This window comes from Gigantopelta aegis, chromosome 8 (genome assembly GCF_016097555.1).
Source record: "Gigantopelta aegis isolate Gae_Host chromosome 8, Gae_host_genome, whole genome shotgun sequence".
Taxonomy (NCBI): Eukaryota; Metazoa; Mollusca; class Gastropoda; order Neomphalida; family Peltospiridae; genus Gigantopelta; species Gigantopelta aegis.
The window spans coordinates 21379461-21391960 of NC_054706.1; the positions used below are offsets into that span (position 1 = coordinate 21379461).

The following is a 12500-nucleotide window of genomic DNA, read 5'->3' on the forward strand; positions in this document are numbered from 1 at the left end:
CATAGAGTATACACTTTAAAATTCTTGCCTGTTTGGGCGATGCCGAATTCGTAACACTCGTATGGTATCCACTATGTAATAATTCTTAACAAAATTACACGTTTATTGAAGTTGTAAATATAATGAAGTAGCACAGAAATATTGAAAAGAAGAGCAGTTCACAAGTAAATGAGGGTAATTTACAATAGAAGTCATTTAAAGGCGTTCAGGGCAGTAGCTAGGATTTGTTGTTGGGGGGGGGGGGGGGGGGGGGGGGGGCAACTGAGTAGTTAATAATCTAAAACTCCTTTTCTTCAAGTTTTTATAGTGCTTTCCGAGTTTTTCCTTGCCCCCCCCCCCCCCCCCCCCCGCTAGCTACGGCCCTGGCGTTATTTTTCTATTTCTCTTGTTTTGTTTTTCAAACCTATTGTACTTAAAAATAACACAAGTACTAGCATACGTATCTTACACCTTTGAAACACCCATCATTTAGATACAAACTCACCTTTCTTCCTCGTTATCCTTCCTCTTCATTTTTCTGTTCCCCTGTCATATATATATATATATATTGCTCTTCCTCTTCCACTTCCTCTTCCTCTTCCTCTTCCTCTTCTTCTAGGGCGGGACGTAGCCAGGTGGTAAAGTGCACGCCTGATGCACGATCGGTCTAGGATCGATCCCCGTCAGTGGGCCCATTGAGCTATTTGTCGTTCCAGCATATACCAAAGGCCGTCGTATGTACTATCCTGTCGGTGGGATGGCGCATATAAAATATCCCTTGCTTCTAATGGAAAAATGTAGCGAATTTCCTCTCTATGACTGTCAAAATATGTTTGACATCCAATAGCCGATGATTAATAAATCAATGTGCTCTAGTAGTGTCGTTAAACCAAACAAACAAACTCTGCTGCTTCTTCTTAAAAAAGGTGTGTTTTTTGTTTTTGTTTTGTGGGGTTTTTTTAATAGATTAAACACACACTTAAAGCAGTTAATTAAAAAAACTAAAACATTTGGATGTTGATAGACAAACCTTTCCTTTATGTCCTTTTTTTGCCTTTCCCATTTTTTCTTCTCCCTAGTATGCTCGTTTCAACTATCCTTCTTGACCCTCAGATCATTAAAAAAAAAAACCCCAACAACAAATATGGATATGACAACAAATGAAATAAATATAACTAATATATATATCATATATATTTTTGTATACATATATGAAATATTATAAAACCTTTTTCTTACAATAATATATATATGTACACACAATCATGTTATAATTTTATTGTAAGACGATGATTCAAGGCACCCGAACCTTGCCATTGCCATTGATCTGGTGTAATAATTAAAATCATTTAAGAAACGACATAAATAAATTACACTTAGTCGAAAAATCCATTCAACTTATTGGTTCTTTTCTCGTTCCAGCCAGTGCACCACAACTGGACAAAGGCCGTGGTATGTGCTTTCCTGTATGTGGGAAAGTGCATATAAAAGAATTATGTCGAATGGTACATATAAAAGACCCCATGCTACTAATGGTAAAATATAAATGGAAACAAACGTTAAGTATGGTTTTTCACAAAATGTACCCCCCCCCCCCCCCTCCCATAACGTTTCGTAATGCATCCCATGATGCTCCGGTCAGGGGAGAGTTCCATACACATTTTTACATAGTTTACAACTAATTTTGAGGGTAGAATGACAAATAAATGGTAAAAAGGTCTCAGGTTAGCACATTTTACCGAATATCTGTATAGATTTTGCCCGATTTTGATGTTTTGCTCCAGCACTAGTGGGGGGGGGGGGGGGGGAGGGCAACTGCCCCTGTCTGGTACGCTTATGAAGAAATTCTCGGTCTGGGGAAGGCTGCCCCTCCACCATGAGTATTAAAACATAGCATTGTTGAACGCTCCGAAAGACGGGACACAATTCGTAGAAGCCTATATATACTCAGCGTCACTATTGAAGGGTCACTCATATTGTTAGTACTACACATGTTGACGATGTCCGTCTAACACACTAATTATGAAAGAAGGAAAGTATGGCCTTCGTGGATTAGGTCCGGAGTGAGGTTTCCTAAGTAGCATTTGAATTTCAATATGAGTAATGGTACTTCCAGTTGCAGGCCACAACACATGGTAAAAGTTATGCAAACACATGCACCTACTATCACCCCAACACATGTGTTGTCTCAACGCACCAATGTCTGAAATTATGTGTGTTGTGCCAGTGCAATGCGTTCTCACCATGGGTATAAAAATATGCATCATTGCCATCCACATTTTCAGGCAGACTTCACTTGAAAATGCGTCGATCACTGTGCAGTGACACTATCACCGGCTGTTGAAACATTATCTGAGGGCACCGACGTAGCAAGGACTCAGAGGTACTTCTTTGCAATGATGGATAACGATGAATATCCTTGATTATTTTTACTTCACAAGATCAAAGGATTTCACTATGCATACTATCGAAACTATCGATAGTGGAGCAAACAATTGCGATAGTTATCGATAGTTCGATGTATTGTTACACCACTACTTAGATGTACCGTCCCACAGACAGGATAGCACATACCACGGCCTTTGATATACAACTCGTTGTGCACTGGTAGGAATGAGAAATAAACCAGTGGGCCCACCGACCGCGCATCAAGCGAGCGCTTTACCACTGGGCTACATCCCCCCTTAAATATTAGAGTGACAGTCTTGAGCCTAGACTCAAACAATTTTATAAGCATGGGTCGAGATTTTCGAATCGAACACAACGTAACAAGTAGGCTACCTTAAACACTATTAAAATAACAAACTGCATGTTTTAAATACAATATTTTGAGAAGGCCAAGTGGTACCTTCCTTGTGCTATAATATACCAAATAAGCACTTGAAAACAATACTGAATCGAAATATATTTAAGCGTTTACGTGGTAGAAATTAACTACATCAATACTTTAAGCTAATCATTATTTGTATTAGTGATCCTGCACTGTTTGAGGAGATGGGACCTAGCCCAGTGGAAAAGCGCACACCTGATGCGCGGCTAGTGTGGGTTCGACCCTCGTCGGTGGGCCCGTTGCGCTACTGCTCGTTCCAATAGGTGCTTCACAACTGGTGTAAGAAAGGTCATGGTATGCACCATCCTGTCTGTCGGATGCTGCATATAATCAGAAAAGTAACGAGCTACTCTCGGCAAAGTTCCAAAATATATAGCTCCCCTTTTTCCATTCGGCGGATCGATCACAAATGCGCCAAATTTTCTTCATTCAAATTGCGCACTTTTTCCCTTTGGCATTAATCCTACGAGACATTCCAAATTCCGTAGCACTCAAACCAATTCTCCGCCTGCTACCGACTCCGATCGGGCTGCTGGTGCTGTCTTGCATCTGCCAGTGCAGGCGGTACCTTCTCCCACCCACCCCAATCCTTTCTCTCCTGGACAGAGGAGCCGGCTGACAGGCGTGTGCTAAAACAGCTTGCTCTGAATGTACACGTTAATCCCTATACCATAACATACCATAATGGGAAAGAGTAGCCCACTGTTTGGGGGCAGCTAGTTTTCACCATTATGTATGTGTTCCCCTTTTAAAAACAGCTGTAACAGCCATTGTATTCAGAGACATATTTAGCAGGTGTAGGTGGTGGTGTTAGACTGATACACATTTTACTAAATAATTTGTCTCAAATTAATGATATTTGTGGCTCCATATGTCATAAAATTGTATTTTAATCCAGATCAGTTTACAAGTGGCAGAATACCATTTGTACAGCTGTTATCAGTTAGTACTAAATATACTCTTAAAAAACCCCCAGAAAGAAACTTGACATTGATTTTCAAAGTTTAATTAAAAAAAAAAACCCAAAAAATGCTCGTAGACATGATACAAACAACCAAAGATCAAGACGCCATGGGAAGGGGATTACTCTGTACATGTCCGAAACAGTATCTCTGGGAATCCACCTGAAACATGTACACAGCCATATGTATGACAGAGGGGTGGGCAAAATGTCAGTATCGGTTATGACCACCACAAGCCCAGATGACAGCTTGACAACGGCGACGCACCGAAGCAATCAAACGTTGCACAACACGTTGTGGAATGTTCTGCCACTTATGCTGCAGTGCCGTAAAAAGTTGCGGGAGTGTCTGGGGTGATGGATTCCTCCGGTGCACACGCTGATCCAGTGTATCCCATGGATGTTCTATTGGGTTTAAGTCCGGCCAACGGGCAGGCCAAGGTAATGTTTGGACGTCGTGGCGCTGCAAAAACTCCTGACTAACACGTGCAACATGTGGTCTGGCATTGTCATGCTGAAACATTTCACCGTTGACGTTCATGTGTGGAAACCGACTCTGACTATTGAATCACCGTAACTAAACCATGATGGAGTGAAATCTATGTCAATCCTCTTGACAATATTAAATTTAAAATTATGGACCATTACTATAATTCAATTATTTTTACAAAATATCATTAATAACTGGAGTATGATGGTTAATTAGATTGTTGAATAAAGTACATTTTGGGACAAATCAAATACATATTTTTCACGTAAATACTTTGTTATGGCCCTGTCACACTGTAGCGTATCGTACTAGCGTATGTCAGCGTATGAAAAATATCATTCATACGCTGGTATACGCTGACATACGCTAGGGGTATGTTAGGCAAGGCAAGACAAGGCAAGACCGCCAGCTCGTACAGCTTCCAGCACTGCGTGCAGGGGGATACCACGGACGAAGCGAAGCTGATGGGCAAGTTCCTCAACCAGGCATGGCAACAATTGACAGATGGAAGCCACTTTGAGCTGCATACTATCAGGACTAAGGAAGGTCACTCGGGACTAGTGTTGACACAACGGCGCCAGGATACCTACAGACTAGCGATTCTGCTAAAAGAGATGGATAGCCAGACTATCCACAGGATCGTCAAGGCTATCTTCGGCGCCGTCTACAGTGAAATAATTCCTGATCTACTCAACAGGAAGCACGACATCCCGAACCTGACTGCCTCGCTCCTCATCAGCTCGCCGTAGGCGCCAACCTTACCTAAGACAGGTAACCTCCTTTTTGGGGCTTAGTCGGACTTTAAAAATTTTGGCCGTGGTTCTAAATTGTATGTTTATTTTTTTATATAAACAGTTCGACGCACCTTACTTTGGCAGCCCGTCTAAATTGCTCAAATCACCTTAAAACCATTTAGACCGAGCACTCTAATTTATTTTTGGATTTTAAATTTTTATCCAGACATGAGCAGAATGAATCAGCTTATTTTGTCTTCAATAGTGAAAATTACGTTGTTGTGTTTAAAAACTAGGGTCTGTCACTTTAATTTCTCTTGTTAAGTGCTCGCCTGAGGTCTTTGCATCGCATGATCGAAGCACCGCGATGGATCACAGCAACTGATTGGGGTTTTTCTCGTTCAAACCAGTGAACCACAACTGGTCAAAGACCATGGTACGTGCATTCCTCTCTGTGGGAAAACACGTACAAAATATCCCTTGCTGCATGAAGAACAATGTAGCCAGTTTCCTCTGATTACCAAATGTTTGACATCCAATAGCCGATGATTAATTAATCAATGTGCTCTAGTGGTGTCGTTAAACAAAACATTAAAAAATATATTTCTCTTAAACCTGTTTAAACCATTGGCGTAGCTAGGATTTTATATTGGTGGAGGACGACGATGTCATAGAGGGTCAACCACATTCAGGGCTCTGGCCGTCGGTAATATTCCAAATTCTCCTCTTAACTTTCTGTTCCGAGTCAAGTCCCTGGCTATTTAGAGACAGGATCGGGGATGGACATGCCTGAAACCTTAGTGGTATATGGGCATGTTAAAAAAGTTCAAGCTCAAGCTGTCGGTAGCCAAATTAGCCATCGGCTAATTTAAAAAAAGAAAAGAAAAGAAAGAAGGCTAATACAATTTGCAAGCGGCTAAAACTTGGCTAAACCATTTTCTATTTTCTCATGTAAAAAAACGGTTTCATAATCTATCGGACACCTCAAACGCAATAATTAGCGTACTAGCGATCTCGCGACCAGTATAGAAAAAACAGTGTCATCCAGAAAAAGGCCTACAGTGATGTTGTTTTTGAGACTCTTAAAAGAGAAGGAAGGAAGGTAATATTTTAGATAACGACGCACTCAACACATTTTATTTATGGTTATATGGCGTCGGACACACAGATATTGAGACAGGAAACCCGATGCCGCCACTTAATGGGTTACTCTTTTAGATTAGCAGCAAAGCAGTTTTTATATGCACCATCCCACAGACATGATATTACATACCACGGCCTTTGTTACACCAGTAGTGAAGCACTGGCTGGAATGAAAAATAGCCCACGGACGGGGATCGGTCGTGCATCAAGAGTGCGCTGTACCACTGAGCTATGACTCCTTAGGTACGGTTTGAAGCAACTCGGAAGCAAACACGTTTTGTAATGATTATTCATGTAGTATTCTCTGTTTATCCAAGAACATTCTACAGTGGTCACGATTTAAACGCTTGGTGATAATGATATTAACCTATAAATATATAAATAATATAACAAAAAGAATGCCTCTTTTAAGAGTGGATATTTGAAAACATATTAGCCACACCTGGATAGGCCAGTAGTATAATACATGCCACACCTGGATAAGTCAGTAGTATAATACATGAATTAACAAAAAGGAAATATCGGTATTTAATTAAAATAATTTTATTGAAATCCAACAGTTAACGCTTCTATATTCAGTTTCCATGTTACGATGTCGAATAGTAATGCAAAATAGCAGACCCTACATTGCACCTTTATTACACTCGTTCGTCTTTGCTGTCAACGGATATCGTCAAAAACTTACTATTCAATTTGCAAGATGTAAAAGTGCAGTTATGCCTACATTTTTATTTAGTAATCGATGTTATAAAATGGTAACCTTATATAGCAGCTTTAACTGTTAGATTTCAATAAACGGAGTACAGTCTTTTGTATCAATGAACCTTCGGACTACTGAACCTTCGGTCTATCGAACCTTCGGACTATCGAACCTTCGGTCTATCGAACCTTCGGTCTATCGAACCTTCGGACTACTGAACCTTCGGTCTATCGAACCTTCGGACTATTGAACTTTGGACTAAGAGTGGTCCTCAAAAATAGTACCAGTAGGCTATTCACGTTGCATTAATGTCGTTATTATTATTATTATTTTAATTTATTATTCATTAAATGCTACTAGTTGTGTGAGATTGATGTAATCGAATGGCAAAATTCTCATTCGTGACCTGTGTGTGGCCCTTAAAAGGGCCTTGTTAATTAATACGGGTTGCTTCTGCTAAGTCTGCTTATTTCTTTCCTCCCTTTTTCCCTTTCTGCGATTTTCCCTTTCCACCTTTTTTCCCGGCTCGGCCTCGTCGAGGTCGCTTTCGGCTGCCTGATTTCGATGTTGCTCCGGAACCTCGCGATTGAGATCGCTTTCGCTTCGTGCCACCATTTAAATTATTTTCTCTTCTGCGTTGTCTGGCCTCAACAAGGAGCATATCTAGGGGAGCCATGGTTTTAGATGTTAACTGAGGGTTGGTTGTAGTTTTTGAGTTGGATCGGGATCTAGATCGCGATCCAGACGAAGATCGCGAAGCCGATGGGGGAGTACTGGAAGGAGACCTCGAAGTTCTCGAACTCTGCGTGTTCATGTTTGATTGCCAATTTACTAAAATAGGAATGACGTCAAACAATGCGTTGTCTCTATTTATAGACATTTATGGCGGACGTAATAGAATAGGCTTAGTAATATTAACGTCTTAAAAGTGCACTCTAAAAAGTGTTGTGTTTGCTTTCCACACGAATCTCCAAAACATTTAATAACGAAGTCTTCTAGTCTATAGACAAGTAGTTGCGCGCATTTACTATACTAAGTAAATGCGTTTTAAATGCAACTTTCTTTATGTCTTCTAGATTAAAAAAAAAATAATGCATATTTTATTCATAAACAAAACCCATAGGCTATAAAGACTGTTTCGCGATCTGTGTTTCCATCAAACTTGTTTTATCAGACGCGTATGCAGTAATTTTAGCAGAGGGGGGTTTAGACTGTGGAGACCGATATGTCGAGATATGCTTCCCCGGAAGATGTATTGAAAAACAAAAATAGAAGAAAAACTTTGCACATGCACCAATGGGGGTGGGGTAGGGGGTGGGGTGGTGTCGGTCGACTTTTTTTTTCAATATGCCTCCGGACCCCCTAAGCAAATGTGTGCCTCACCATGAGCATAAACGACCCATGCCCTCAAAATCCTGGCTACGGGCCTGTGTTTATTTATGAGACATAAAGTTGTTTTGCCTTGCTTCTCAAGAGTATCTAAAAAACCCAGACTTGGATGCCGACGTCAAAAGCCAGTGCAGACACCGCTTACTAATGTTGCCCCCCCCCCCCCCCTCCCTCCCTCCCGGCCAAAAACAACACGGACCTGGGTCTGGATCTAGGTCTGGCGAATATGATACAAGTCGAAAATGAAACGAACTGAATCGAATGTGACTAAACAGACCGTGTCCATATTTGCCAACCGTCCCGTTTTGCGCGGGAAAGTCCTGATTTTAAACAATTTTTTCGGCGTCCCGGAAGTTTGCAAAGTTGTCCCGATTTCCAAAGCTTGTCCTGATAAAAAAAAAAGGAAAGTGACATTTTTTTTTCTCGTATTTTTGCCGTGCCGATTCAGACTTCCTTTTGTTTTAATTGGTAAAATTGCCGATTCGCGAGCTGCAGTTAACCGCGAATACGCTGTATGTTATCCGTTTTCTGACTGGTCGTATACACACCAGTCACTAGCCAATTCACCAATCAATACCCATGTTTCTTATTACGCTCAGCAACCAAGGCTGAAGGAAGAAGGGAGTTACATTCGTGCACAAATTACTATATACATTAAAGCCGCATAATAACACTAGAGGCCTAACACTACCATCATCCAAAGATAATAATGTAAATACATATGTCTTCATCTCACTCAGCAGAAAAGTGGGCATTAATATATAGTATAAGGGTATTTATTAATATTGCATTGACAGAACTGAGGCGATAATCATGTAGATAATCATAATGATAACGGTACAAACATATGTATCAACTGTACTTATAACTGAGCACGAAATGGTAATAGTGTATATTGTATTAAACAGTTTGATTGTGATGACCAGTTTAATTACGTTAAATAATGTAACAATACACACCTATTATTAGCATAGTGGGAGTCACACACGCCACTCACACTTACAATGAAAATTTAATAAATTAAAAATCAATATCTGGTGTCCACTTTAAATGTTCAAACTTGGCGTGATAGAGATATATTTACCCTAGACAATAATAACTTCAGGTGTCAAGTGTGACACAATGTTCCTATCTACTCAAAATACCTCAACAATTTCAAATTTACCTCATGTAAAATAACCCCAAAACACACGACATTGCATCTCAGAGCATCTAATGTTAAAAAACCCACCCAAAAAACAAACAAACCCCAAAACATTCGGACCCCCAACGAGTCGTGGCCCTCAATTAGAATATTTTTTGTTATTTTAATAGATACATGTCTGTGTGAACGGAATCTGACAGGGTTGCATCTTGAAAGCGATACTTTCTAAAATAAGTTTTTATATATGACAGCACCCACTACGGTATACGTTTCATATTTTCAGTAACATAAAGAAGTATTCATGGTTGATGTCTTCAATGTAAAACACCGGCCTCGTTGGCGTTGTGGTTAGGCCATCGGTCTACAGGCTGGTAGGTAATGGGTTCGGATCCCAGTCGAGGCATGGGATTTTTAATCCAGATACCGACTCCAAACCCTGAGTGAGTGCTCCGCATGGCTCAATGGGTAGGTGTATACCACTTGCACTGACCAGTGATCCATAACTGGTTCAACAAAGGCCATGGTTTGTGCTATCCTGCCTGTGGGAAGCGCAAATAAAAGATCCCTTGCTGCTAATCGGAAAGAGTAGCCCATGTAGTGGCGACAGCGGGTTTCCTCTCAAAATCTGTGTGGTCCTTAACCATATGTCTGACGCCGTATAACCGTAAATAAAATGTGTTGAGTGCGTCGTTAAATAAAAAATGGGGGTGGGGGTGAGTTCGAGAGCTGGCATGGGCAAGGACGCTGATCTTGAAGGCTGTTATCATCATTCAGCCCTGCTTACCCTTTTTATAAAACCTAAGGACTGGTGGAGACCTATCTTGTTACACCATAGATGGAGAGCTATACACTTATAGACATGAATGGGAAAATAGACAATACACCCGTATAAACCAGTCTTTTATTGCAGAAGGAGCTCAATTTGAAAGTATAAATGTCACTTGAATACAATTACACACTCAATTGTGAGGAAATAAGCCAATAAAAATGCAGACAATCTCCCTTTTACCAAAACAGATTTGTCAGAAAGGAGGAAATAAAGATCTAGCAGAATCATGAAATAAAGGAGATTATTTGAAATAAAGGAGACGTGGACACACTGCATAGTAACGTATCTGTATTACAACGGAAATTAAAACTGAACCAATTGTCAAAATTATTTTAACTAAATGATGTATCTATAAGTGGTACAATTAACTCTTTAAATGCAATTCATATTTTACCTGTATTTGATGATCATTTTAAGATGAACTGATGCCGAATTTGTGCTTTGAAATGAAGGGTATGCTTGTATTCATATCATTTAGATTAGAATGTAGAACCTATAATTTCCATACATGGCAAACACCAAATCCACCACACAATCATTTGGATTCTCATTATCTGGATGGAATGCCGACTGACCAATTGCAACCGACTCGACCTCACGTTCTGAAATGCGGCTATGTTTCACATCATTGTGCTGTACATCTAAACAGAGCTTACGCGACACGCATCCATTGCATGGATGATACAAGTAGAGACATCCCTCATTGTAGCAAGATATCTTACACATCTCTGTCCATCTATCTATACATATACTGTAGACTGGACCGCGTGTAACTTCATTCATTGTACCTGGAATTTGTTTCTCTAAACAGAGGTATTAATCAGCAGATGCATCAACTGATCAAATTAGAATCGTTCTGGGTTGTTTTTTTCATTATCTTTAGGACTAACGGATTTCTGCCCGTATTTTAACCATTGTCAAACTAAAATGAATTACACTGACTCAAGCAAAATCCAGTACAAACGAAATTACATAAATGGTACGTACACTATCGACTAATATTAATTATGTATCATGGGCGTACATAGGATTTTGAAAAGTGGGGTTCCAATACATAGGATTTTGAAAAGTGGGGTTCAAAAATAGATTGCAGAGATATTGGGCATATATTTCTATGTTGAGTAAATATAATAATGTCAGATATCAATGTCAGATATATTAAATTATAAAAAAAGCGATTTCGGGGGGGGGGGGGGGGTGTTCGGTCGACCCCCCCCCCCCCCTATGTACGCCCATGTGTATTATAGAAATTGAATTAAAAAACCCCCCAAAAACCCAGTCTTGTACCATATATGTTACCGCATTATAAAAGATACGTTACCACAACACTAGACAAAACAGATCACTGATTCGATTAATTTAATATTGCAGCTGTTATATATTATATATATATATATATATATAAAGAAAAAAAAAAAAAAAAGAGTAAAACTGATGGAATCGAAATCTGACCAATCAGTAACAAGCAAAGCAAAAGTCTGCCGTAGGGGATTGAGTTTCGACCAATCGAGGGAACCGGAATTCTATGCCTAACAACGTCCGCCATATCAAACTGAACAGACCCAGACAATAGGGCTACGTCACAGTATGCACAGGCTACATCACAATGCACAGGCTACGTCACAGAATGCTAGTAATATTATAATTATATCCGAATCTGCCATTATTTGATGATTGCCAAAATTAAGAATAAAAGCCGAGTGGTAAATGCGTGGACATTATAGGCTATATAGCCATGCACATTCATCTCCAGTGTTGTTCTCACATATAATAGAATAACGCTAGAGGACACTCGAGCTAAGCGTGAAAGCGGTCGGTGGGCCCATTGGGCTATTTCTCGTTCCAGCCAGTGCACCACGACTGGTACATCAAAAACCGTGGTATATGCTATCCTGTCTGTGGGATGATGCATATAAAATATCACTTAATTAATATTGCTACTAATGGAAAAAAACGTAGCGAATAGGCCCACTGACGGGAATCGATTCTAGACCAACCGGGCTTCAATCGAGCGCTTTGCCCCTAGGGCTATGCCCCACCCCTGATATTGATAAAATGCCACAACTATTTGTCCCTTGATGTTTTCCTTGGAGTTGTACATCGGCTTGCATGTGCTTAAAATTTGTATTTCACAACGTTAGATTTTAAATGAAAATCATCTTTCACAAAGTTGTAATCTGTTGTAAATTATACAACCTGATGGTATGTAAATGAACTGCATCCTTTGTTCAAAATGCTTTAATATTAAAACTATTGCAAAGACAAAAGCTTGAAACGTGCATAAGTTAATGGGAGGTAACT

The 12500-nt window shown here is 40.0% G+C and overlaps 1 protein-coding gene across 1 annotated transcript; it reads right to left on the reverse strand.

Annotated features, from left to right (window-relative positions):
• Positions 1 to 7303: 7303 nt before the first annotated feature.
• LOC121379541 (probable splicing factor, arginine/serine-rich 1) lies at positions 7304 to 7651 on the reverse strand. The gene has a single exon (XM_041508185.1). It carries the CDS (start codon positions 7649 to 7651, stop codon positions 7304 to 7306), a length of 348 nt encoding a protein of 115 aa, XP_041364119.1.
• Positions 7652 to 12500: the final 4849 nt, after the last annotated feature.

What these genes read in the sequence shown, in the direction of transcription:
- LOC121379541 (XM_041508185.1), bottom strand. Translation starts at nt 7,651, where the DNA reads ATGAACACGCAGAGTTCGAGAACTTCGAGGTCTCCTTCCAGTACTCCC.